The sequence below is a fragment of the Sinohyriopsis cumingii genome, chromosome 7, assembly GCF_028554795.1.
Source record: "Sinohyriopsis cumingii isolate HCF-2022 chromosome 7, ASM2855479v2, whole genome shotgun sequence".
Taxonomy (NCBI): Eukaryota; Metazoa; Mollusca; class Bivalvia; order Unionida; family Unionidae; genus Sinohyriopsis; species Sinohyriopsis cumingii.
The window spans coordinates 115,081,225-115,109,012 of NC_142967.1; the positions used below are offsets into that span (position 1 = coordinate 115,081,225).

Genomic DNA, 27,788 nt, shown 5'->3' on the forward strand with positions numbered 1-27,788 from the left:
CTCAAAGATGTCACCCTCCAGAAAACCCCAAGGAAAGAAAAGAAAAGGACTACCACCACGTTTAGTCAAACATGGGGACATGTTATCTGTCCTGTCCAAAGCTTCTCCACCTCTACGAAAAAAAACTCATTCAATCGGCCTCCAAAGAGGTCATCGATACTGTGTGCGAATGTTGTTTGAACGTTTTGAAAGGCACGATCCCTTTGTCCAAACACCAGAAACAATGCTTAAGCAAACATCGTCACGTTCTTCGCCAAATGGTTTGAAAGAAAATTCCCATTCGTCAAAAGAAGAAGATGTTAGTCCAACATGGAGGCATTTTGCCTCTCTTGTTAGGCCCCATACTGAAAGGAGTCTTGGGAACCATGTTGGGAGGACTGGTGGGAGCAAGATAAAAAGGCCCTCGGAAGTCCCAAGACCTCAGAATCGACCCCTGACAACCCCATGGATGGACGAAAACTAGCTTTAGTGCCTTACAAACGATGGATGGAATACCATCGGTGGCAAGAACAACGCACCCCGCATTTACCTCCCAATCCCCATTTGAGCGAGATGTCCCAGTTACAACAGGAATTGCAGTCCTTAATGGATAGCCAAGATTTGTCCAAAACAGAAAAATCGCAAAAGTACGGTCAACTCTTGCAACGACTGCAACTCTTTCACCAGAAAGCTTTAGACGAAACAGCTCTACCCACTCTGAAAGATTTTAAGACCTTGATGAAAAGTCCAGCACCATCACCAGTACCAGTACCAGTACCACCAGTACCCGTGACCAAGACAGAAAAAGGAGAAGAAGAAGGGTTTCAAACTCCACCAGAAAAATTACGCAAGTTAACAACACCACCTACCTCCAGAATTGGATGGATTAAAAAGATGATGGCCACCCTTTCTTCATCACAAGAGAAAAAGAAAGTGAAGACAGAAGTGAAGACAGAAGTGAAACAAGAACCGATATGCCCCGCTCAGACATCCTCCTCTTCAACACCTATTGCCGGTCGCACACGCAAAGCATTGCAATCCAAGAAAGTACCCCAAGAGAAAAAGAGTAGCATCCTCCAAGAGTGGGTGTCTTATTAACACACAAACACAAAAAAATGGAAAAAGTCTTAGCCAGCATTTACTACGATCCCTCTCATCCTGCAGGTTACGCAGGAGTTCAAAAATTGTATCGTGCTGCCAAAACGCGACTGAAAAGTCTCCGTTTACCTCAAGTGCAACGATGGTTACAAGAACAAACTACCTACACTTTACACAAACCCATTCGACGCAAGTTTGCCAGAAGTCGCACCCAAGTGGAAGACATCGATCATCAATGGCAAGCCGATTTAGCCGATGTCTCTCATTTGGCCAGCTACAATTGTGGCTACAAATATTTGTTTTGTGTCATCGATGTCTTTTCCAAATTTGCCTGGGTCGTGCCCTTGACTTCCAAATCAAGCAGCGAGTTAGTGCAAGGCCTGTAACGGGTGTTGAAACAAAGCGGTCGTCACCCTTTTCGATGGCAAACGGACAAAGGCACCGAATTTCTGAACCAAGCTTTCCAAAAAGAATTAAAGAAACGTGACATTCATTTTTTTACCACTGAGAATCCAGAAACCAAAGCCAGCATCGTGGAACGTTTTCAACGCACTTTGAAAGAACGCATGTGGAAATATTTTACGCATCACCACACTCTCAAGTACATCGACATCTTACCGCACCTGGTGCAAGCGTACAACCAATCTTACCATCGAAGCATCGGACGTGCCCGCAAGACGTGACTCCCGACAACGAAGTGCTGGTGTTTGAGCGTCTGTTTGGTACGTCCCGGACGAGGGCTGTCCCCAAGAAAAGTGGAATGTTGGCCGTAGGAGATTGGGTGCGCATTGGCAAAACCAAACGCACTTTCGACAAAGGTTACTTACCTAACTGGACGACCGAATTGTTTCGCGTCACTGGACGAGTGCATGGTCGTCATCCTGCCGTCTAAAAATTGGAAGACATGAATGGAGAAGTGCTCAAAGAAACGTTTTACTTGCCCGAGTTAAAACGTGTCACCAAAAAAGAAGACGACGTGTACGACATCGAAAGCATTCTCGAACGCAGAACCCGTAAAGTGGGCAAACAACGTGTCAAAGAAGTGAAAATACGTTGGAAAGGATATCCACCCAGTTTTGATTCTTGGATCGACGCTTCGCAAGTCATCGACTATAAAAAGAAGTGACCATCATGCCCTTTCACACAGACGCAGCTACGTCAGCCACTCCTCCTTCACCTAGTTCTTCTGTGCAAGATTTACAAAAACAACCCTTGTGGGTGTGGTGTGGAGAACGTGTGCCTAAAATGCAAATCGTCTTTTTCTGCCAAATCTTCGTGGTGCATTGTGTCATCGGGGCAGCCATTGCCAATTTGAGTTTGCAACAAGGAGACAAACAATTGTGGACCATTTTATTGAGCAGTTGCATCGGTTACCTGCTTCCCAATCCCTCCCTGAAATTCTCCTCGAACGGGAACCACGGGAACCTTGTGTCCAGTGCCAGTGCCAGTCACCACTCCATCAACAATCACAACCAGAACCCCATTTTGGGCGGAGACATGCCTCTGACGTCCAGTAACCCCTCGGACAGCCACAGAACTCTGGAATCATGAGTCACGAAAGCCAATTTTACTTAACCTTACCCAGTGACAGTTCCATGGAGGTGTTTCCCCACAACACGTTGTGCTGTTACACGGCTAAATTACCTCAAGCCATCCAGTTAGATCACGAAGCCCATTGGGAAGTGGCTTTAGTAGAAATGATTCACCCGACCCAAGTCCTCAATGTCCTTCCCAATCAAAACTTTTTTGATGTGGAAGTTTATGGGGAGCAAATGCAACAGTACTTGGATACCCATGGCAAATATGACAAGAAAACCCCTAGCACAAGAAATCAAAAGTACACCACCTATCACTTGTTCATTCACCCAGGCTATTATTTTAGTGGTCAACATTTGGTGAGCACCATTACCTCCAGGTTTAATGTCGTGTTTCTGAAAGCTTTGGAAAGTGTCAAAAAAAGTGTCACCATGGAATACCACAAAACAGCTCGTCGCTTCTTGATGAAATTTGACGGGAGTAAAATCCTGTCCATTTTATTTTGTTCTGAATTGTTTGACATGTTGGGCGGAGACATGGACATGAGAATGGCCATGATCAAGAAAAACGAATTACCCATCGTTTACGACAACGAGTCTTTTAGCAAGTTATTTCGTGCCCCGGTAGAAATGAATCAAGGACTGAATTTAATGTTTGTGTACTCCGATGTGGTGGAGTACAACGTGGTGGGACACACCTCTGTACTGTTAATGCGTGTCATTCCTTTCAAAGTGGATTCTGCCATGAACGCTGACGAGGAAGGTGGAAACACTTACCACGTTCACCGCGAATTTGTCCATCCTCACTATTTGCCTGTCAGCAAGTCGTATTTGGACACAGTCAACATTGCTATAAAAGGAGATTTGGGACAAAATAGTCCATTCACCAAAGGAAAAGTCACAGTGAAACTCCATTTTCGAAAACGGTTCTCTCACGACTCGTAAGTCATGTATCCAGTGTACCGAGGGGTTGCTCGACAGCGAGGACACGGTTTAGGAGATATGTTAAAATCGGCCTTTCGTTCGGTGGCCCCAGTGTTGAAACCGATGGTGACACGCGGATTGCACGCCTTGAAAGATGCCGCACTGACGCAAGGCAAAGAATTTCTCCAAAATGTCATCATCGACAAACAAAACCCTAAAGAAGCCTTCATGAGGGCAGGCAAAAATGTCTTGCTGCAAACAGGCAAAGACATTTTAGGCCGACGAGACACACCTATAAATGCCCTGCACGCTACCGAGTCAGGCATTCAGCAAGGACAAGGCAGAAAGAGACGACGAAGAAAACACCCTTTCACCAGACTTCAAGCTAGAAAGGCCAAGAAAAGAAGAACCGTTCGAGACTTAGACGTTTTCGATTATTGAGAAAGAACAATAAAACAGAAAAAAATGATGCACCGAGAGTCTTGCGCTTGTTCCAAGTCGGAACTGGATCTGTTTGCCATGCCCCCCACCATGATGACCATGCAAGAATCCCAGTGGGTGGAATTTCACCCCGTCTCCTCTCTGACAGCCTCAGCTCCCATCGAGTTTGAAATCAAAGGACAGCCCGAAGATTACATCGATCTGAATAGCAGTTACTTGTACAAGAAAGTCAAAGTTGTCGATGAGGATAATACGCTCCTAGATGGTGATGATGGTAATAGTTCCCGTCAACAATTTCATGCGTTCCTTGTTCAGTGGAGTGGACTTGTACTTGAATAACAAACTAGTCAGTAGTAGCATGGATACTTACCCTGATCGTGCCTACCTGGAAAATCTCTTGACGTACGGAATAGATGCCAAGAACACTCATCTCAGTGCCTGTGTGGTATGGGAAGCTGACGATGCAGGCCAGTTTGAAGAATTCGAAAATTGATACAAAGAAAGAACACAATGCGGGATTTGTAGAACGAAGAGACAGAATCATGGGAGCCAACAAAAGTTTAGAACTGATGGATCGTTTGCATTTGGACATGTGGTTGCAAGAAAAGTATTTGCTGAACGGAGTGAATCTCCGCCTGAGACTGAATCGTAGTAGTGCCGTTTTCCATTTGATAGGTACTAGTGCTTGCAAAACTGTCATCGAGGAAGCCAGGCTCTACGTACGACACGTGGAAGTGTTACCTAAAGTGGGTAACGACATCAGTCAGACGTTGAGCAGGACGACCGCCAGGTATCCCATACGACGCGTGGAAGTGAAAACCTTCACCATTCCTACGGGGCTGTGATCCATGATCGAAGATCATCTGTTCCAAGGACAGTAACCCAAACGTTTGATCCTTGGTATCGTCGAGAATGCAGCCTTCAACGGAGCTTTGGCTAAAAATCCTTTCCACTTTCAACACTTTGACGTGTCCAAGATCGAAGTCAGTCGCGATGGCAGGACCTTGTGTACCCGACCTTTCGAACCTAACTTTGACAAGAAGAATTACTTGAGGTCGTACTTGTCCCTGTACGAAGCCACTGGTCAGTTAGGAACCAACACCAGTCACGGCATTACGTACGAGGATTACGCAGGAGGCTACGCTTTGTGGGCTTTCGATTTCACTCCAGACCAAGGCAGCGACGAGGGACATTTCCACCCTATAAAATCTGGCCAGATTCATGTGGAAATTCAGTTTACTACAAATCTAACAGAGACGGTGAACGTCATCCTGTATGCAGAATTCGATAATACCATAGAAATCAACAGTTTGAGAGAAGTCATTCTAGATTACTAGAAGCCATGGAATTCTGTTCTCCCTCTTTACCTAGTGGAGAAACTTTGGAGATGGAATGTGAGGAGACCATGGAGAAAGAAGAAGTGATCATGATGAAGTCAAGATGGCCAGAACAAGAAGCCCATTTAGTCTGCTGTTTTGCCAAACACTTGGCTGAAAAAATAACGGAATTGATCAAGAAAAATTGCTATGGATGTCAAAACGATCATCCCAGTCAAATTCAACACGATAAATGCCTGATGTTGAGTCAAGAAGAAAAATTGGACAAGTATCTGGACGAGGCTTGGAGTCTCATCTCGGACGAAGTCGTGTTGCACCAGTGGTATAAAGACTTGCGTGAACATTCTTGTCCACCATTAACCACTCAAGAGATCCATCGTATCGAAGCTCTCCTGAATCAGAGTGAGGAGACGAAACGAAGAAACGGTTACTTGTCAGACATTTTCAAGCAAAAAGTCAGGATTGAATTGACAACGTATTATTACCTGTGAAGAAGAAAAAAAGCACACAAATCATTGGATACTTGGGAACTTTATTACCTTTTGAACCACAGTTCGTATACGGCTTCTTGGAATCCTGTCGTCTGTGCTAAAGATGAACTCCCTCATTGCAAACCTAAAAACCATCAAGTTTACGTGATCAACACGGACGACAGTCATCTCCCAGGAACCCACTGGGTAGCCGTCTACTTTCTTCAAGAAGGATGTGTGGAATATTTCGATTCGTACGGATTGCCCCCTTTCGAAGACGATATCATTGACTTTATGAGAAGAAATGCTCAGACCACCCGATTCAATAATGTGAAATTACAAGGCACAGATTCCTTGGTGTGTGGACAGTACTGTGTGTATTTTCTGCATCATCGCAGCCTGGGCTATTCCTTAGAACATTTAGTAACTCATTTTGATCCTCGTTCTTCTTGTAGAAATGATGTGAAAGTAGATCGATGGTTTTGTGACCATTATGCTTATCTTTTGTCTCAAGCTAGGAAACGTAGTGTCCATCAATGGCCTAATGATTTCCAACAGTGGAAATCACAATTTCATTCACAACGTTGTCAGCCCTGTTTAAAGTAGACTGTATTTGAAGAAAAAAATGTTTGATGTTATAATGTTGGATTATTGTTTAAAATATGTTAGAGTTGTTGTTGTTTAGTGTTAAGTGATTTTTGAATTAAAAATGTTGTGTTTTGAAAAAAAAATGCCTTTGTGGTTTGTTTAGCTATAAGAATGTTGGATTGATGCTCTTTCATTTCTTACTATCCCTCTCATGACACTCACTGAACGCTGCGACTCGAAAACCGTGTGGGGATGTTTTCCTTCACGTCCGCGCTTTGACTTTAAGAACCGGGTTGTTTCCAGTCTAACCATCCATTGTCGACTCATCCTCCTACGAAGATGTGCTCCAAACTAGCTAAACTCAACGAAGCCTACGTGAATTTGCATAGGGTCAGACATGGTCTGATACCGAAGCCAGAAGAGATAGAGAATGTGAGAATGTTAAAAGTCACTGAAGACCTGATAGATGAGCTCTTCAGAGAAGAAGTGAACAGGGAAAAAGAAGAATGGACAGAGAAGTACAGACTTCAGAGACATCAGCAACAGCAACAACAACAACAACAACAGCAGCAGGAACCTGAACCTGAGAGAGGCTTTGTCGATTGTCGTATCGACACCAAAGAGTTCTTCTTCTCTTTCCGAAGAAGCAGACCTATTGCCAGAAAGTCTGTCCTCAGAGGACATCGCATTCTTAGAAATTAAAAGATTGCCATAGCCAACAAAAAAAACAAAAAACAGCCCTTTTCAGGGCTACCCAATACTCTAGAAAAGAAATAACAATCCATTTGCCAATGTGTGTAGGTAGTGTGAATATAAACACTAACTCTTTTTTCATAGTGTGAGGGTATGTGTTTGTGTATAAGAATGTGTATTTGTAAGTGCTCACGTACGTTGGTGTGGATAGTAGATTAAGATGATATTTGTTTTTTTGGCTGTTGGAGGTGTGGGGAGAGTAGATTTGGGGGTTTGATTTTATTGCTTTGCGTATGTGAATAGTATATTGGAGTGATTAATGAAATAATTTTTTAGAATAGTGATGAGCAGTATAAAAAAGTGAATGAGTGTTTCTTTTAGGTCCGCGCATTGTTTTGTTTTTTTTGGTCACGATCTAGGTAAGATCAATGTTATGTTTTTCAGGGGGATGTTTTCCTTCACGTCTTTCAGTTTTAGTATAAATTGAAACTCGTTCGGCAGTCCAGCTACCCTTGTTGATTGATCAACACCAGAATGAACACGAGACTGGCGAAACTGATGGAACTTCATGTGCATCTGGAATATGCCAGGCACCTGTTGAACGAACTGGCCGCGGAGGCCATTGTTGAAGAATGAAGGATGAGAGAGGAGGAGGAAAGAAGAAATAAAGAAGAGGAGGAGAGAAGATACAAAGAAGAGGAGGAAAGAAGATACAAAGAAGAGGAGAGAAGATACAAAGAAGAGGAGGAGAGAAGATACAAAGAAGAGGAGGAGGAATAGGAGAAAAGAAGAAGAAATTTCAGAATCCCAGAAACCGAAAAATGGGATTCTGAAGCCACATATCCTGCCTCTGTTCTCTCCCCCAAAAAAGTAAAAAGCAACTGGGGAACAAGATGTGTATGTGGCGCCAGGCCTGGAAGGTGCCACCATTAACCAGGTGTCCATGAAGTTCCAAAAAAAAAAAACAGCCCTTTTCAGGGCTACCCAATACTCTAGAAAAGAAATAACCATCCATTTGCCAATGTGTGTGTGTGTGTGTGTGTGTAGGTAGAGTAGTGTGAATATAAACACTAACTCTTTTTTCATAGTGCGAGTGTATGTGTTTGTGTGTTTGTGTTTGTAACTGCTCACGTAAGTTTGTGTGAATGGTAGATTATGGGTTTCTTTATTGTTTCTTAGCGTATGTGGAGAGTATAGTTTGGGTTTTGTAACCGCTCACGTACGATTGTGTGGATAGTAGATTATGGATTTTGTTTATTGTTTCTTAGCGTATGTGGAGAGTATAGTTTGGGTTTTGTAACCGCTCACGTACGATTGTGTGGATAGTAGATTATGGATTTTGTTTATTGTTTCTTAGCTTATGTGGAGAGTATAGTTTGGGTTTTGTAACAGCTCACGTACGATTGTGTGGATAGTAGATTTGGGTTTGTTTTAATGATTTGCGTGTGTAAATAGTAGATTTGGGGTTAGTTTATTGTTGCTTCACTTATGTGGATAGTATATTACATGAAATGAGAAAAGTAGGGGATGTTTTCTTTCACGTCCACATGATGTTAGGTCATGATCTAGGTAATATCAATTTTATGTTTTAGGGGGATGTTTTCCTTCACGTCCACGCTTTTCGTATAAGAACCCACAGTATTCATCGTTCAAACCATTCTACAGAGAAGATGGCTTCGAACCACCTCGATAAATTTCAAACATTGCAAGATGTCCTTGACAATTTGGGCATGATAGAACAAATGCTAGTACGACTCAATGAAGACCACTATTCTTATAGTCCACATAGAGTAAAAATGGAGATTAACAACTTAAGAAAAGCAAAGGACATGATAAGTGGTGTGATGAAGGAAATAAAGGAGGAGAAGGAGGATGAAGAGGAAAGGATAAGAATAAGAAAATGGAATGAAAAAATTGAAAAAGAAGAAGAAAATGAGAAGAGGAGGAGGAAGAGAAGAAAGAAGAGGAGGAGAAAAAAAAGAAGAAAAAGAGTGTAGGTGAGAAAATAAGAAGTTGGTGGAGAAAAAGAAGAAATTAGAAGCAGAAGAAGAAGAAGAAACCAAAGGCCCTTTTCAGGGCCAGCCATATTTCTCGAAAAGAGAATGACTTTTCAATTGCCTACCCCTTTATAAAAAAATTTAAAAAAAAAAAAAATCCCGTGTTCAATTCCCCTTGTCCCTAAAGTAGTTTTTTTTTTCTAACATGTTCAATTCCCCTTTGTCCCTAGACAAACCCACACTTTATTCCCATGTTCAATTCCCCTTGTCCCTAGACAGACCCAAACTCTATTCCCCATGTTCAATTGCCTTTGTCCCTAGAATCGATATTTTTTTTTCCATTGTTCGAATGCCTTTGACGCTAATCTCAATATTTCCTTTTTTTCCTTTCTCCAATGTTAAATTCCATTGACGCTAATCTTACCCAGGGTTTTTTGCCCATGTTAAATTTCCATTGACGCTAATCTCGCCCAGGGTGGTTAATGTTAAATTTCCATTGACGCCAATCTCGCCCAGGGGGTGTTTGTAATGCTAATTCCCATTGATGCTAATCTCACCCCTTTCACTACTGATATAAATATCATACTAAATTCAGTCTAAACTTTTTAAATCTGAGAATGCGATGAACCATTTAGTTCAATGACATGTACAGGATCAAAAACGTCTATATTTTACAGATCTTTAACTTTTTATTGTGCTAAATTCCTAAGCCATGGTACTGTAGTAAAAATAATGACTGCATCAGTCAGGATTCAATCATATGCAGCTAATGGCTCCTTGATACTTTCTCATGGGATCAGATTGGGTTTATTGTGTGTTGTTTCTACTCTTTTAAAATAGAAGAAAATAAATCTTGCTCTAATTTTTTTTAAAGTAATTTCGCAGTGTGTAATTTATAATACTGAATGTAAATAAATTAACACACTTCAGTTGATGATCCAGGCTGTCCGATGATAAGATTTGAACCCGCACCCTTTCGGTCATGAGTCCAGCACACTAACCACTGAGCCACCACATCTTCTTGCCTGCATATTGAGTATGTCATCTTGCTCAGAGATATTTGAGATTGATAATCATAAGCCATCATCAAATTATAATAACTGTAGTTGAATCGGTTCTTAAATGTATGGAATAATTCAATTGGTCAGAACATAACTATGTGATCATACCCACCTGCATATATTTCTGTATACCATAAACTGTACAGAGAACTACTTTATGCTTCTATAAAGAGTCAAGTGCAAAGTAACTAATGTGAACACTAAATAGGAAGGCATTCACACTGCATGCATTTAAACCTATAGTAAAAGTCACATGGGTCATGTATGTGCATTTACTCATTTTAAATTAAAAATAAATTATTCTTTTAAAATTGAACACTAATTTTCTTAACCAAAGTCTTTTCAATCATGATTATTGATTGATCTGCGCCTTAACTGTCATCAATAAAATTCCAGACAAATAATTTTGATCTCTATCGACTTTTACAATGGTAGTCATGTACTAAACTTGGGTCAAGCAGAGAGAATATCGACTGGAATTGTCACAGTATAGGGTAGTATGAATTGATTTATCAAAATACATAGCTTTCATTGTGACAACAGAGCATGCGACATTCAATCCGGTTTGTACTGGATCTCACTTTTAACTTCATTTTGTCCAAAAAGGTCTACAAACTTTAACATTGATTTCACCTTATACTCTTCTTGGGCGTCTAATAATGACCTTCTCATGGAATGTATAAGATTCCAAATGAAATGAATACTTGCTACCTAAATGTATGTAGAATCAAATTTTAAACATTGATGCCCATTACTGAAATAGTCAGTGCTGAATGAATAATTGACCTGTATGACTTTTGCTACCATATATTCTGAAAGAAATGAATTTTGTAACTATATGAACTCCAATATGTCAGTGTACAGTGTTATGTATATTTGATTTAATTTATATTTGATTTAATTGTTTGTTAGTAAGTATTAAATTTTTTTATTCCATTACTTGCTATTGTAATTTAACTTTATTTACTGGAATAGAGTTTGGTTCTGTTTTTTTTTTAATTTTTGATGTAAACAACTTTAAAGAAACATTGTATTTAATGCTGACCTAGTTCCTGACTTGATTTAGAACCAGTGATAGTTTGTAGTAAACAACTTCTTTAATTTTTTATTATTATTCCTTCTCAGAGTAAGATTCATAAAGTAGAACCAAGGCCATACTTGGATTACGTGTTAAATAACATGTATCAATTAGGTTTTTTTCAGAGGATTGACCCACATGCGGGCATCTGTTTTGCGTTGTAGCTTGATTCATTGTTGATGTTTTGAGAAATAATAGTCATACTTGCCTTAACAGTGAAGATGTCCAAATGTTTTATGTTGTGCCAGTTTTGGGGCTAATTATTTTATTTTATTTTAAAGAAAAGTATTTCCATGGAAATACTAGTGCTCTAAATTACTTCTTGGACAAGGACATTTATCAAAATTTATACAAAATTCAAATTGGACTGTTATTTTCTGTGATCAAACAAAGAATTTTCGACACAACAGTACTATGCTGACTACAGATTATGTCACTGCCTTCCATTTTGGATTTCATTGGGACTCGAACTCAGTTTCATTAGTACTTTATACTTCTAGGATTTCTATTTTTTAATTCCTGGATTATTTTTGGATTTGATTCGTAAAATCATAAGTTTTTTTTCTCATTTTTAACTTGTTTTTCTAGGGAAATAAATTATTTGTTAAATTTTATAAAGCTTGTTGTCTTCACTTTTTTCTTGTTCCATTTTGTAAGAGCCTAAACATGTATCAGATACATACAAATACATTTTTAATTATGGCTATGTAGCCAATTCACAAACATGCTGTTTGAGAAATATGTATTGATTATGTCAATGAACTGCTGCATCGATGCATCTTTTGCATTTGAGTGGGTAAAAAAATTTTATGCCAATGATGTTAAATTGCAAGAAAGACTAAACTCTATTCAGGATCTAAAATCCAGATATTTCAACTCAACTTTTGACCATAATTAGTGGTAGATGTTACTGTTTGCATGTAGAATTTTATAAAGCATTTGACAAGATCAACAAGATCAATTGAAAATGGTGTAAAGATATATTTGTATGTATCTCTACACTGCTATGTCCACTGTTTACTCTGATTTCGATCCAACTTTTTTGTTTGATGCGGAAGTTAGCATATTGAACCTCTGCTGAGTCATACCAAAGACTTATAAAAATGTTACATACAGTTGCCAACAATCAAGAAATTCTTGGATGAGAATCTACACTTCCAGCAGGGACACTCACATAATGGACTGATCTATATAAATCTATGCATACAGATTCTGCCACAGTAACTCTATACATAACAACTGGTAAAATTCATGTACAAGGGCCAGGCTACACAGAATGGGTAAATTATTTTATCAACACTTGTCAGCAAATGGTAGATAACACCAGATTGAAATCAATTACCTCTCAGCCAAGGGCTTCAACACCCATCCCTGAAGCCCACATATCTCATAATCCAGTAAACAGTAACACAATTGTTGGTGTGGTAGGAGTTGTGTCTTGGTATGTGGGTAGTTGTGAGTGTGATTGTGTTGGTGTTGGTATTTTTGGAAGTGTGGTGGATGGTTGAAGAAGTGTTATGGGTCTTTCAGAGTGTTCCATTAATTCTTCTGCATTAGTCTCATTTGTGTGCTGTTGTTGTTGTCTGTCATTGGAGCCCTGGTGTAGTTGTGTGTTTTTGAGGGGACAGTTCCACTTTTTGTGACCTAGAATGCCACAAGCATCACATGGCCTTGTCAGGTGGCAACTGTAGAACCATGTTTGCACAGGTATGCCAAATATTTTAAAATGTTCTGGGATTTTATTTATGTCTCTTAGAACAACTCTTTATTACTCACCAACAAAGATCACTTTTAAATATGTACTAATCAAATAAAAATTAGTGCCATGGTGCATCTGAACCTTAATAAATAACTGGAAAACAGTATGCGAAGGCATACAGAACAACTAGAACACATATTAATACCATGCAAAACATGCATGCACAAAGCACAAATATGAAACACATAAACACTAATTTTTTTGTTTCTAACACGTAATTATAGTTTTGGTTTAAAGACAAATATTCAAAATTCCATTTACAAGGATAGGGATAGGTAAGGAAAACAACTATGGTCAATTTGATCAAATTACTGCTGTCCGAACAGTAAAAAAGAACTATACAAGAGAAGCACTCACTAAATAACACCACACAGACACAAATTGACTCTGGCATTGACTCCGGCAAAGTCACTACGCGAAAGTACGTGATGAGGACCCACAGAGAGGAAACCAACCCTAGGACTGAATAAACCCTATGGGGGGGGGGGGGGTACAATCCTAGATTCAAGCACATAGGGATAGAAACAAGACCCAGTGCCAGCCCAGGTAGAGGGAAGGGAGTACCACCCTGCAAGCCTTCTATGGGATAATAAAACTTGAAAATCTGACGAACAAAACAAAGAGAAACCCTGACCAAAAAAAAATTGTATTGCTCATTAATCTCAAACATAAAAACTTTTAACACTTATGGGTGGACATGGGACACCTACACCATAACACACATTCACTTTAATGCTCAATCCAGCTAATATACTGAGGAGAGCTGAAGGGTGAAAACAACCCTTTTTGAGTTCCATGGAATCCATAACCAGACTTGCTCCTCCATACAGTGCTTAGTAATGATAGGTAATCTCGAGGCCAAAGTAGAAATGTTAGAACAGGAACTCTCTGCACTAAAATCAATGAGTCTACAAAGCGTTCCAATGGATAAACCAGGTGCAAAAAAGTGTGCCAGGAAACCCAGACAACACAATACACAAACATGTCAAAGGACCAAAACACAAGAGCATGCAAGGGCACTCAGACCATACCAAAACCAGCTATTAGGAAAAAATCATTATACACACAAACAGATGCAACCACATCAATTAAACAAGATGAGTGTCTTCTACAGGTATTAGATGCGCAGGGACAAAAATTAGTTAAAGCCCATACTGTAAACACTGACCGTCATGTGTCTAAACACTGACCATCATGTGTCTCACTCAACATCAAAACCAGGTACAGAAGGAACTGCTCTAAAGACAACCTCCAATTACCCACAGCAAGAAGCTAAATTAAATACAAATACTAAATACAGCAGTCACCAAACTCTCAGTCAGTATAGTCATGGAAATCAATAAATCCAAGCAATGCATCTGACCCCCCACCCCCTTGTCAAAATCAACAACATAGTTAAAGACAGATCTCTTCTCATAGGATCATCAAAAATCAAAGGAGTAAGAACAAGATGGTTATATAAAACGGATATAAAAACCCATAGAGGTGCAACCATTAATACTACTGCAGAAAAAATATTGGAAATGGTTATGTCACCATATCATACTGTAATTATTCTCATTGGTGGCAATAATTACAGTAATGACCAATCTTTGAAGGGCATTGAGGATGATTATGAAAGCTTGTTGTATGCCTTCAGGTCCAAAAACACAGAATGTAAAATAATCATCTCAGGTCTACCGCCAAGAAAGGATGTATTTATGACTTCACTAAATGGCACCATAAGTACGTTGTGTGAAAATTTCAAAATACTCTTTGTTCCGCAATACAGAACCTTAAAAGACAATAGAGTGAACCATCAATTATACCAGCGAGACAAAATCCACTTGTCTAACAGAGGTACTGCCATGCTCCTTAGGAATATAGACCAGTACATACGACTTATAAAAGGGGTTAGGCATGCTTGTATTGTGGAGAGTAGTCCGAGTTGCCTCTGACCCTTGCCACCCCATTTTTTTATATTTGGACATTTATGTTGGGTGTGTACGGTCAAAGCGCATTCCCTATCGAAAAGTTGGAATTTGCCGACACCATATGGCATGGGGTAGCCGCTTTCTAGCCGACCCAGCACATTTGAACGACCTTTCATCAAGATATACCTGCGTGAAATTGATAGGAATATAATTTATTTTCTCAGAAATTGCGATCATAGCATTCGTTAAGTCTTTCATCCGCTGATACACGAGAAAAAAATATGTCGTTACTAAAATTTGACAGGGATCTAGCCATATGTATTCCTAGTCACGTGACTACACAACTCTCGCAACCTACATCTCAATGACATCAGAGGTCAAACAGTCACGTGATATCAACAACGGACCATTTCTAGTGTTGCCGTAGGAAAACAAATCAAACATATAAATAAAAGTCATGTAATTTGTATAGAAAAATGAATAAACATAAACTTCTCAAAAATATTTATTGTGAAAAGAACGACGAAAATCTGTACATGTTGAAGAAAATTAGATTCACTACGAAGAGCACGTGTCAATTTGGTAGTCACGTGACACCAACAAACATCGCTGACACGTGCTCGGTACTTCTTGAAAATGGCTTTCTCCACCCTGCTGCGATACCGACAGGTTTCTGTTCGTTGTTCTCAGAATAAATTTGTTGAGAATTAAGTGTGCATTATATTTATTTACAAACATTAAGTGACTTCTATATAGTATGTCCAAATTCTATGTACAACAACTTGAGATTTTTGTTATAGTCGGTATCACGTGACTATGTGACCTCTGATGTCATTGACACGCAGGTACCGAGATTTGTATAGGGTTGTTCAGCCAGCTATAAATATCTTATGATGTCATTTACCCGCTAGGCATTGCGCCGTCAGCCATATTGTTTTCGGACAAACATAGAATCAGCCGTGAGTAAACTGTATTGCTGTTTTCATCGTATTCTAAGCGATAACATTTGTTTTTAAGCTTCAATAATGGTTGTAAAACACTGTTGATATGGTATTTGCCGTAGTGACTCTAGATATGGCAACAAAGATTACATGATGGGAGTTACTTTCATTCCATTCCGAAACCCAAACAAAGATCTTGACAGGTGTCGTCGATGGCTTAGAGCTTGCGGAAGGGAAAACTTTGACGTTGAAAAAGTCACAAAGGACACGTTTATTTGTACTCTTCACTTCGTTGGTGGATATGGACCCAGCGAGCAGCATCCCGACCCTATGCCTGCGACTTTAACGCCTATACAGGTAAGTGTTTATGTATACATGTAGGTAACACATACCAAGGCTACTGCTCATAACGTTTCCTTAGAAAAGTGTAATAAATAACCATGCCATAATGAAACTCTGCATGTGAATAATAACATGTTGTTAAGACGTTTGTCATGTGATAAAATTACCCTTCAATGTGGGTGGGTGTTTTCTAGTGTGTATATTATTTACATCATTTGTTTCACTTTGTTTCAATGTACATGATTACATTCCGAATAGACCCAGTTGATATAAAAGAATTGCGATACCCAAATAAGTTTCCATTTGTCTATTCATTTTTGTTATCATCATTTTTTATGACTACACCTTAATTGTTTCATGTATTTCACAAAACTTTGTAGTTATTATGATGATGTAATAACCTTGTGCAGTTAGAGTATCACATGCATTATTGGATCCCACACTGATTTGTGTGTGTGTGTATGTGTGTGTACTTAAGAATAAGGTCTCCCATTTCTGATCCCATTCTTTCTTTTACTGATTTGTTTTTCTTTACAGATTCAACATTACTGCAACAAGAGAAAACCACCCAAAGAGAGAGACATAAATAGGTCGACTAAGAAGCAGCTGAAATTGGACACACAGGATGTAGCACAAGCACTGCTTGATTTGGCTTGTAGCCCAGTGATGCTTCTTGCAGATGTGGACTCTCCAAGACAACTTGATACCATTCCACTTATGACCAGCTTTCATGATAATGACAGTACATATGACAGTGTCATTGTGAGTGAAATGCCATGCACACAAGATGTTGGATGCCAGACAATGATATCCAGGGATACACATGATGTGTGTTCAAGAATAGAGAACAAGTTGTTACAAAATGAGAACAAACTGCTGAAATCTGAGCTTCATTTGCTACAACCAAGTACATCAAGCAGAGAAATAGAAATATCCGAAAAAATACAGCAGCATATTTGCCATGTCCACTTTGACATATCAGAAGTAGAAGATGATGATCAGAAATGTAAATTTTATACAGGCTTGTCATGAGTCCAGCTCGTGACATTGTGGAGCTTTATAAGCCCTGCTGTTGAACATTTGAAATATTGGTACAGCAAAGGCAGCAAATCGAAAGTCAGTTCTAGTGTAAATTGTCGCCTGTCACCCAAAAATGCCTTACTAATGACATTGATGCATCTTAAACTTGTGCTTGTTAATCAGGACCAAGCCTATAGATTTGGTGTTAGCAAGGCTACTGTGTCAAATATTATAACAACATGGGTCCAGTTTTTGTACACCCAGTTTTTACCCTTGAAAGATTTCATGTTTGCAGAGAGATGCCGTGTAAAGGAAAAAATGCCAAGATCCTTTAAAAAATACAAGAATTTAAGATGTATAATTGATTGCACAGAATTTTTTGTTCAGCAATCAAGCAATTTTCAAACACAAGGAAACCTCTCAGGGATGGTCCTGGCTTTTAAAAAGCTGTCGCCAAAAAAATCGCCAACCTCAATATTATGTCGCCAATTTTCAAAAAGTGTCGCCAGAACAAGTAGTGTACATTCTTCCAAGTGTTAATTTAGTCTATTAATGTAACAGGCAATGAAAATTACAAAAGATGAGTTAGTTAATACTTTAATTACAACAAGCATTAACAAAGTGTTACATGAAGATCCGTCGCGATTTTAGGGCTGCCCACTTGTTGAATGCAGTTTCAAAGTCTAATTTTTCACATCTGTACATGCCGATTCTCATTAAATTCTCGAGAGATGAGATGCAGAGTTTATTTCTGATGTCAGTTTTTATGAGGTCCATCTTACTGAATCCACGTTCACAGTCTACAGTGCTGACAGGTGACACCAGTAGTCTCTCAGCAGTCGCAGATGCGCAAGGGTACGTTACCCTGGATTGCACTGACATCTGAATCAAGTCCTTAACACCTCTATACACCATACCATTCCTGAGAACTTGAACCCTAGCATAAGCCACAAAGCCAGCCAACTCCTGACTAACCAATGCATTATCAACTTTAGTTGACATTTTAATAATAATAAAACCCCATGATTGTACATTGCAATGTATGATAAGTGACATATAATGCGACCGTCGATTGCATGCATTCCGTAATTAAATGCCCCTCCCCCCCCCCCCCCCATTGGCTAGCTTCACAAAGCTTGTAGTGAATTGCTTTTTAAATCCCAAGAATGATCACTGAATGTTGTATACATTTTCTCGACAAGCAAAATAAGATCTCCATTCCCCCAAATGAAACTTACACGAGCCAAAACCTGGCAATATTGGACCGTATATATAAGCATAAATTCACACCCAATTTAGGGATTCTTTCACTCCTGTATTTTGAGAAATAAATAATTATTTTTGTATTTATACACAGTAGTCGGTACTTCAAAGGTTATCAGTTTTCTATGAAGGTTCAGCAAAACTATTGTATTGGTATATGTAAAAAAAAATTGAAGGATTAGCCATTCAATTAATTGTATCTGTTCTATTCGCGTCTTAAGAAGACGGTCAGTTGTAGGTATAGTTCGGTAACATGATGGACTGTATCACAGCATACAGTACTCGGCCCAGATGTCAGCATAAGCAGATTATTATGTAACAATGCACTGTAAAGATGGGATTGTCAATACGAACAAAGGAACGTTTGTGTAACAGATATATTCCAATGCATTGCTTAGTCAAATTTGTGGCTTCCTTTCGTTCTCCCTTTTAATTTATCCAGTCCAAATCTATGATTGTATGTACAAATTAAATAACCAAAAAGTCTGTCGCCAAATAAATCGCCAGATGGGATATTTTTGTCGCCAATAAGGAAAAAAAATCGCAATTTGCGACATTGGCTAAGCCCAGGATGATCCCTGCCTCTATTCCAGCTATAAAGCCCATTCAACTTACAAAGTACTCATAGCTGTTGCCCCCAATGGTGCAATAATGTATGTAAGCAATGTATTTGAAGGGTCCATTTCTGACAAGGAAATTGTACTTAAATCTGGATTCTTAAAATATATTTGAATCCTGGAGATGTTGTGATGGCAGATCCGGGTTTTAACATCAAGAACATTTTTAATGAGATTCAAGTTGAACTTATCATTCCTCCCTTTCTAAGGGACAGGAAGGTTTTCACTGCACAAGAGGAAGCACTAACCAAAGATGTGGCTAAACATCGAATTCATGTGGAAAGGGCAATCGAAAGAGCGAAAAGCTTTCGTTTATTGCACAAGACCATGCCACTGAGTCTGGAACCAATAATAACATAAATTGTTTATGTTGTTTGTTGTCTTGTAAATTTCCAGGAACCTCTTGTCAAATGAGTATCTCTGCCAATGACCTTCCAGTAATTTACAGGCAGCCATGAATGAGAAATGAAAAATCATTGTTGAAGTTGATTTTTGTACAATTTAATTTTATTGGCATATAAATCGCAATAGAAAATACAGTGTCAGGTTATAAAATACAATTGTCAGTTATAAAGAGCAACATGCAGCATTTATGAAAAAACACAATAATGTTACTTTTATTGAAAACAAAAATATATGGGTTACTATAAACACTGAAATACACATGTATTTACATGTTCTCTCTGTATATATCAGTTTCCACACAAATTATTATTTTTGTTTGAATAATAATATAAAGTGAAATAAAATATGATTTTTGTGATTTAGATACGAATTGCTTTTTTTCTATTTATAGCACAATTCATGTAATGATGTCACTCGGTCGTACTTCATTCAACAGACCTTATACATGGCGAATCGTGGTATACATACATAGAGTCAAACCACCTCCCATCCGGAACGATCAACCTGTCCAATAAAGTATGACAATTGACGCATGCTATAACTAGGAAAATATACAGAGAGAACATGTAAATACATATGCATTTCGGTTTTTCAGTGTATCTTGGTTTTTCTAGTAACTGAAAAAATATTCTTAATCACATTTCAGCCTGTTACATGCACACACTACATGTCAATGTAAATATCTTGTACCTCATTAAACATTTTCACACAAATACATACTTATTTTAAATTTGTATTAGTCGTCTTGTACAAGATTAAATTGATTGATTCATTATCGTTCTCTTGCTGTCAAGATTCTTCCAAATGAAATGAATTGCCTGCAGTCCTGACTATTTATCACAAACTCTTTGGCATCAGCCTTCTTGGAATTCTCATTTCAAAGAATTCTGGACATAACCATTTGTGATGGAATGAAATTAACTTTTCAGAAAGTGATCCCCAAAACTCTTGGTCAAATTGGACTCTTATTTTTTCAAAATGTATATCAGACCATACCACAAAGTCGCACCATTTAAGTCCCATTATACCAAGTTGTGTTTGAATTTGAAAGTAATATGCATGATTTTTTCTTAACTCGATATGTCCATTGGATCTTCGGAGACAAAAGCCACTTTGTAGCTTCTTGGTTAATTGTTCATCAAACGTCCTAATATCTTTTCCCTGAAGAATCTGTGGACATTTTATTTCAAGCAGTCCATACTTATTTTCTTCTCCAGGATCTAAAACTAATCCATCAGGACTACAAGCAAGTTCTGGGTACTTGGAATTGACCCATAATCCTGTTTTCACAGCAGAAAATCCTTCAGTTTCCATTCTCTATTCCATATAAAATTGCACAAGACTTTAAAGCCTTCTCCTCCCACAAAATTTTATTTAAAATGGAACGAGCAGACTGGGGGTTGCTTGCTGTTGACACAGTCTTACTCACCGAGGCTGTGACCCTAATGCGCCTCTCCAAAAACCATTCGGCACTTCCTTGCTCCTTTACAATTTCCTGTGGGTAAGGGCTGCTTGGTAGCAAAATGTTTTGGAGAAGAGCACTCCTGTTTTCACACAGAAGTGCTTTTGATTCCGCATCTAGTTCATAATCTGCATATTGCCTGTAAAGGATGGACTGCCACATTTTCTGATGATGACGTAGAGTTGCTTTCAATAGCATTTAACAGATCTGTGACAGCTTTCAGAGGAGTTCGCCAACTGTATGCTGGTGTTGGATCATACAGTATAACATCACTGATTTTTCTTTTCTTGATATTTTCATAAATCACATCTGACACACACTATGGGTCCTTATATCTTTTACGTCCCTTGTTCCATTCACAGCATTTTGATGTGCAAGATTGAGCATCAGTTCCATTCTTTTCAATATAGTCCAGCATTGCAAAAAGAAGCGCACAAACATGGCTACACCTGACCATTGAAGATGCAATGCATGTACATGAGGCATCTCTAACAAATCCACTGTCTTTAGAAATTTGTACCATTGTATCGTACATAGTACTCATTACATAAGAAGCCATGACTTTAGCTTTTAAATAATATGTGCCATTCTTCTCGCAGTCTTTCATTGACTGTACGTGGCCACTTTTAAAATAGTTTCTTCCTCTATTTAAAGATTTAGCTGTATGTAAGTCCTGCACATCATCATCGTTCTCATTCTCTTCAGTATTTTGGGTTTGTCCTGTAAACTGCACTGATTCTATAATGTGATGATGCACATGTCCTGCATTAAAATGCTTAGGAAGATCAACAGAAGGAAAAATATTCCAACCTGTGATATGGGGGAATAGAAGCTTTAGGTTTGTCTTGATGCTGTGTCTCAGTCTCTTTAAGTTTCTTCAGTTTGAGATCATACCATATACTACCATCAACAGATAATGAAATGGACTGACTATTTCCTGCTTCTATGCATTGTCTGACCCTGCAAAGATAGATGAATAATAATATTAATAATAATAATCATAATAATAGAGTACAACAAAATAACTATTTAAAATTTAATGTTCACGCCACACCTCGGGGAAAAACCCTGTGAACCTAACCGACAGAAACAAATACCCCATATTACTGAACAAACTAATTCATCACTGAATTTCCCTTTGATACAGAAATGATACAAGCACATAAGGGTTTGGATTTATAGAGAGACTACTAGGTCACATATCTTTGTTCTCACGGCCGGTTAAAAGATAATATTTTGTGTCTGCGACCAAATGAACTGGAGGGGGGGGGGCGATATCGTGCATTGCTGCTCTGATTTTCAATGCAGTGAACATTTTGTTTACAAATCAATTCACCTCTTACATTTAGAACGAACTAGTAATGATGCTTTGGTGGTCTATTTACTTTTTAAACATTTTTTTTTTTTGGGGGGGGATGACATTATATAGGCACGATGTTCGTTCTACTTAACCGTTCTATTGCCAATATTGGAAGCATCGAATGCATGCAGTATATACACACTGAATTTTACATACCTTTTGATCAAATCGCTTAGATTTCCACTGATGGTCAAATCTCTGCACTGTAAACATCGTTTCAGCTGCACAACTGAGTGATTTTCTACCAAAGGATAAGGTAATTTTCCACCAGGAACATCATCTTCTGTCAGTGAAACGTAATGGTACTGAGCCGCCATACTGTAATGTTTGTCCGAAGCTGGGGGTTGGGGGGGGTTACATTCTATTTTTAGGTATGAGGTAGTGATTCGTGACGTCACACAAGGTCCACGGCTGAACAACCCTCATGTGACTCGGAATGCAAATAACCAGATCCAGGTCAAATTTCAGTAACGACGTATTTTCGTCTCGCCTGTCAGCGAATCAAAGACATGACAAATGCTGTGCTCACGATTTTTGAGAAAATAAATCATATTCCTATCGATTTCATGCAGTTATATCTTGATGAAAGGTCGTTCAAGTGTGCTGGGTCGGCTAGAAAGCGGCTACCCCATGCCGACACCAGATGGTGTCGGCGAATTCCAACTTTTCGATAGGGAATGCGCTCTGACTCTACACGCCAACATAAATGTCCAAATATAAAAAAATGGGTTGCAAGGGTCAGAGGAAACTTGAACTATGTGAAGAGAACTGTCAGGTAACAGCAATGTCTGCATGGAAAACAGATTTGTTGCCATCTTTGTAACGAACATGGACATAAGCAAAAGTTGCAACACATATCCAGCAACAAAATTCGTTAGAATATGTGTATACTTTTCAATGTAATAACTATAATTCTATAAACAGATTTCAGTCACTATCTGATTTGTGTACAAAGTGCAACTTGTTAGCATGTAAACAACTATGTGATATTATTGTTCAAGTTACTTCTCCTCTGAGGCTCCTCAAGTGTCTTGGTTGGATCATTGTGTCTCTACACAGTCTGCTCATTCCGCTATAAATGATATGAGAATACTTCACACCCTACTAAGGTCCGACCATCGTCCTACTTTAATGACTATCTAGACTGATTTGATTCCCAAATTTGATTCTTGCCCCAATTAACTCTTAAACTTGAAATACAACATCAATTGGTCAGACCTTACTTCTGACGAAAAACTGAATTATACTCGGACATCAGGATTTTTATTTAACAAGATTGAGATCCCACATTGTGTTGCGGTCTGTGGTGACCACTGCTGCACTAACCAGGTGCATATGAAACAGATAAATGGATTATACACTGATATAGTAAAAGCTTTGTCGAACTCTGGTAATAGCTTGACTAGTAAATCCAAACGTGGTCACCTGGTTATACCAGGCTGGAATGACTGTGTCAAAGAATTACACGACTTCGCACGAAATGCTTACATTATGTGGCGTGATAACGGTAAACCTCGTCACGGCCATCTCAGTAACCAAATGCGCCAAACAAGAGCACGACTTAAATATGCACTTAGATGATGTAAGAAGGAAGAAGTAAAACATAGAGCAGACTCGCTAGCACAAAAAGTTGAAAATGTCGATCAGTGTGAATTCTGGAAGCAAGTTAAACAAAATACTACGACAACTTCCAATAAACTACCAATTTGCATTGATGGGAACCATGGTCAGAATAATATATGCAACCTGTGGAAAAATCATTTTGAAGACTTACTCAATAGTGTTAAAAATGAATCGAATAAGAAGCATGTGCTTTTAGCATTGAATACACCTTCTGCTCGTATTGAGGTAATCACATTGTCTGAGATCCAAAGTGCAATAACAAGACAGAAAGGTGGTAAATGTCCAGGATCAGATATTTTATATGTGGAACATTTTAAATTTTCAGATACTAGACTTCACGTGTTTTTGATAATTTTATTTAATTGCATGTTTGTGCATAACTTTGTACCAGATAATTTCACAAAAGTTACCATTATACCGCTACTAAAAAGCAAAATGGGTAACCCGGCGGACAAAAATAACTACAGATCTATAGCTCTTACGACTATTATTTCAAAAATATTTGAATGCATCATACTGTAAAGATGTGAAGTCACAATCTCCGATAATCAGTCTGGTTTTAAAAAGCAGCATTCAACAGATTTATGCATATATGCCTTTAAGGAAACTGTCAACTATTGTGTAGAACATGGCAGCCCAGTGTTTGCATGGTTTTTAAACGCTAGCAAGGCATTTGATAGGGTCAGTCACTGGACAATCTTTAAAAAGCTGATTGACATTAAAATACGTGGCTACATAATTCATACTTTAGTTAACTGGTATGGAAAACAGTTGTACTGTGTGCGATGGGAAGTGTAATATCCAGCGCTTTAAATGTAACCAATGGGGTGAGGCTGGCGGGGGGTATTCTGTCCCCTTTGTTATTTTAGAGAGAGAGAGAGGAGTTAAATCGTAAGCTCGGTCAGTGTTACGTGGGGTTACGTCTGCCACCAAATGTGTTGTTTCTTAACAATTTTAGTTTTGCTGATGATATGTCATTGATGAGTCCTTCTATAACAGGTTTAAGGAAATTATTAAAGATATGTGAACAATACGCATTTGAGAATGATATAATCTATAATACAAAAAAATCAGTATGCATGGTCTTTCAGCCAACTTCTTTCAAATTACCATCTCCTCCCCCTCTACATCTTAACGGCAATGCTCTTTCATATGTCAACAGTTATACGTATTTGGGTCATATTTTGAAATCTAATCGGTCGGATAATGAAGATATGATGAGACATTACCGATTTTTGTGTACTCGAACAAACATGTTTCTACGTAAATTTAAGAATTGTTCATTGAATGTCAAAATTAGATTATTCAAATCTTATTGCTGCACTATGCATTGTACTCCTCTGTGGACAAACTTTAGTGAATCTATGAAAAGTAAACTAGTTATTGGTTATAACAATAGTCTTCATTTTCTATTAGGTCTTCTTAGGTGGAACAGTGCCTCCAACATGTTTGTAAATTATAATGTATCCAGTTTCGATGAAATAATGAGAAAGTATGTATTCTCAATGATGACAATAATATCTAATAGTAAGAACTGTATATTGAAATCTCTTTGGACCTATGACATTCATTTAAATTCTCATATTATTAGTAGATGGAACAAATTACTCTTTAAATGTGCGATTTAATTTCATTCTTAACAATGCATGGCACAGTTAATAGTTCTAAATGTATCTGTATACTTGTATGTATGATATATATGTTCTTTTATGTTTACAATGTTTTAATTTATATAAATATTTTATTTTAGTGGTATGGACTTTGTAGTCTGAAATAAAGAATTCTTATCTTCTTATCTTATCTTAATATATCAATGTCTTCTTGTAGGTATGTGAATCAGTCTCATATTGAACATTCTCATGTATCCACTACATGTGGTTACGGTACAACAGATGGATCTTGTATGTTATCTTCTTCATGTGTTTATGTAATTAATCAAGGCAATTAAAATAAATCTGTCAAGTCTAAAAACACTACATTGCAGGAGTCACGGTACTAATTCAACTCTCATAGTAAACATATGGAAACACCACCATATTCAAATTTCAATAGCTTAAAATATCAAGGTGCTGATTATCAGACTTACATTTTTCCATGTACAACTATCCTTGGTGCAAGCTCCTGTGTGGAGAACACCATATGACCCACGGCATTGTTTTAATCTACATGTGCATGAAACACATGTTATTGATTCTGAACCAAATGAATCAGGTGCTACTTTCATTATTGAGTACTCCTAAGTCAAGCCTGTAAAAATACTAAAATTGCATCAATAGAACTGTGTCTGTTTTTTTAAATTACATATAGGATCAGCTCTCAAAGATATTTTTACTGAAATTTTAATTTCCATTATTAACCAATTATGGACCACCAAACCCGTATATACTCTATTATTTGTTCACCCATTTTTAGACTGGTTCACAGTTCTTCCATTTTATTTTAGTACCGTGTGTACTGCATACAACCTTAGTAGTTAAGTGGGATACTATACGTACAATGGGAATTAGCATTACGGAGACCCCTGGGACAATATACGTACAATGGAAATTTAACATGGCAAAAAATTGTGGGTCAATATACGTACAAGGGGTTTTAACATGGAGAAAAATCGTGGGACAATATACGTACAATGGAAATTTAACATGGAGAAAAACGCTGGGCCACTTTAGGGACAATGGGAATTTAACATAGAGTTTGGGTCTGTCTAGGGACAAGGGAAATTAACATGGGGAATAGAGTTTGGGCTTTTGGGATTTTTTTTTTTTTGTTTTTTTTTTAAAAAGTTTTTTTAAATTTAAATTTAAATTTAAATTTAAATTTAAAAAAAAGGGGGGGGGTAGGCAATGGAAAGGCTATCTCTTTTCGAGAAATATGGCTGGCCCTGAAAAGGGCCTTTGGGTTTATGTTAATGTATTCATTAACATAAATGGTACCGCATTGGTCTTCTTCTTGTCCTTAGGCTATGTCTCACTGTTGGTCCGTAAATCAGCACTCTTTTCAGGCATCCTTGTCTTTCTACGTAGATCCTACGTATCCACAGGCTGGTGTTTGTCCTGTGGACAACGGCCCACTTGGATCGGACATACATGGGTATGTCCGTCCGGAACATCATGGAAGACACAAGCGTAGAAGATTGCACATCGGTCCACATCCTGAAGCGACGAGAACAGGTGAATCAATGCACTGAACTGCGCTTATTTATAGGTAGAGGCAGGATTGAAACGGATTGAGTTCATTCACCAATCCAAACACGCGTTACAAAATTCAGTCAGCCAGCATCCAATCCGAAGAGAGTAGTCTGTGACGTCAGTTGGTCTATATAGATTCGCTAGCGCTTGTGTGCAGTCAATCTATGCGACAGTGATTCAACATGACGGAAACTCAGAAAACGATCCATTGGTGTGCACCAGCAGGGGAGACTGCCCAAGGGAACCCGGACTTACTTTCAGAAGAGGTACATTGGGATTTTGTGGATTTTCTTACCTCGCAAGAATTTGTTCCGGAACCTTCGTTACCTTCTTCATTACCGCAAGTGGAGAATTTTAGACAGAGACAGAAAGAAGAATTGGAGAAATTTATGCAACGACAAAAGGAAGCGGAACAAGCTTTTCTCCTACAGCAACAGCAACAGCAACAAGAAGAGGTAAGAAAAAAACAACAGCAACAACAGCAAGAAGAAGTAGCAGCAAAGAAACAAGAGGGTGAAAATCAAACGGTCACGGTACTGTTGGACATTTTAGCGGAGTTAAGAAGTCTGAAAGAAATGTATCAGACTTCTTTATCACGACCGAAGAGAATACGACCTTCCCGAGCTAAACACGCCAACCCTGTGACTAAGCCTGTCGTACCACCCTTAGTGATTTCAACCCAATCATCAGAAGT

The 27,788-nt window shown here is 38.4% G+C and overlaps 3 protein-coding genes across 3 annotated transcripts in view; 1 reads left to right on the plus strand and 2 right to left on the minus strand.

The window, feature by feature from the left end:
* Nucleotides 1-27,788, minus strand: part of LOC149795966 (uncharacterized) — a 125,302-nt gene that overhangs the window by 54,326 nt on the left and 43,188 nt on the right. The window lies entirely within an intron of this gene.
* Nucleotides 15,801-20,174, plus strand: LOC149795967 (uncharacterized). Its single transcript, XM_089965885.1, has 2 exons — nt 15,801-16,171; nt 16,694-20,174. The coding sequence occupies exons 1-2, from the start codon at nt 15,965-15,967 to the stop codon at nt 17,186-17,188; spliced, it is 702 nt and encodes a 233-aa protein (XP_089822011.1). The 5' UTR covers nt 15,801-15,964; the 3' UTR covers nt 17,189-20,174.
* LOC149795968 (uncharacterized) lies at nt 20,778-26,970 on the minus strand. Its single transcript, XM_089965887.1, has 2 exons — nt 22,440-26,970; nt 20,778-21,883 (listed from the first exon to the last, which is right to left on the minus strand). The coding sequence occupies exons 1-2, from the start codon at nt 22,598-22,600 to the stop codon at nt 21,709-21,711; spliced, it is 336 nt and encodes a 111-aa protein (XP_089822013.1). The 5' UTR covers nt 22,601-26,970; the 3' UTR covers nt 20,778-21,708.

What these genes read in the sequence shown, in the direction of transcription:
- LOC149795967 (XM_089965885.1), top strand. Translation starts at nt 15,965, where the DNA reads ATGATGGGAGTTACTTTCATTCCATTCCGAAACCCAAACAAAGATCTT. An exon ending in CGACTTTAACGCCTATACAG is followed by an intron (nt 16,172 to 16,693) that starts GTAAGTGTTTAT and finishes TTTTCTTTACAG; the next exon opens with ATTCAACATTACTGCAACAA.
- LOC149795968 (XM_089965887.1), bottom strand. Translation starts at nt 22,600, where the DNA reads ATGGCGGCTCAGTACCATTACGTTTCACTGACAGAAGATGATGTTCCT. An exon ending in CTAAGCGATTTGATCAAAAG is followed by an intron (nt 21,884 to 22,439) that starts GTATGTAAAATT and finishes CTATCTTTGCAG; the next exon opens with GGTCAGACAATGCATAGAAG.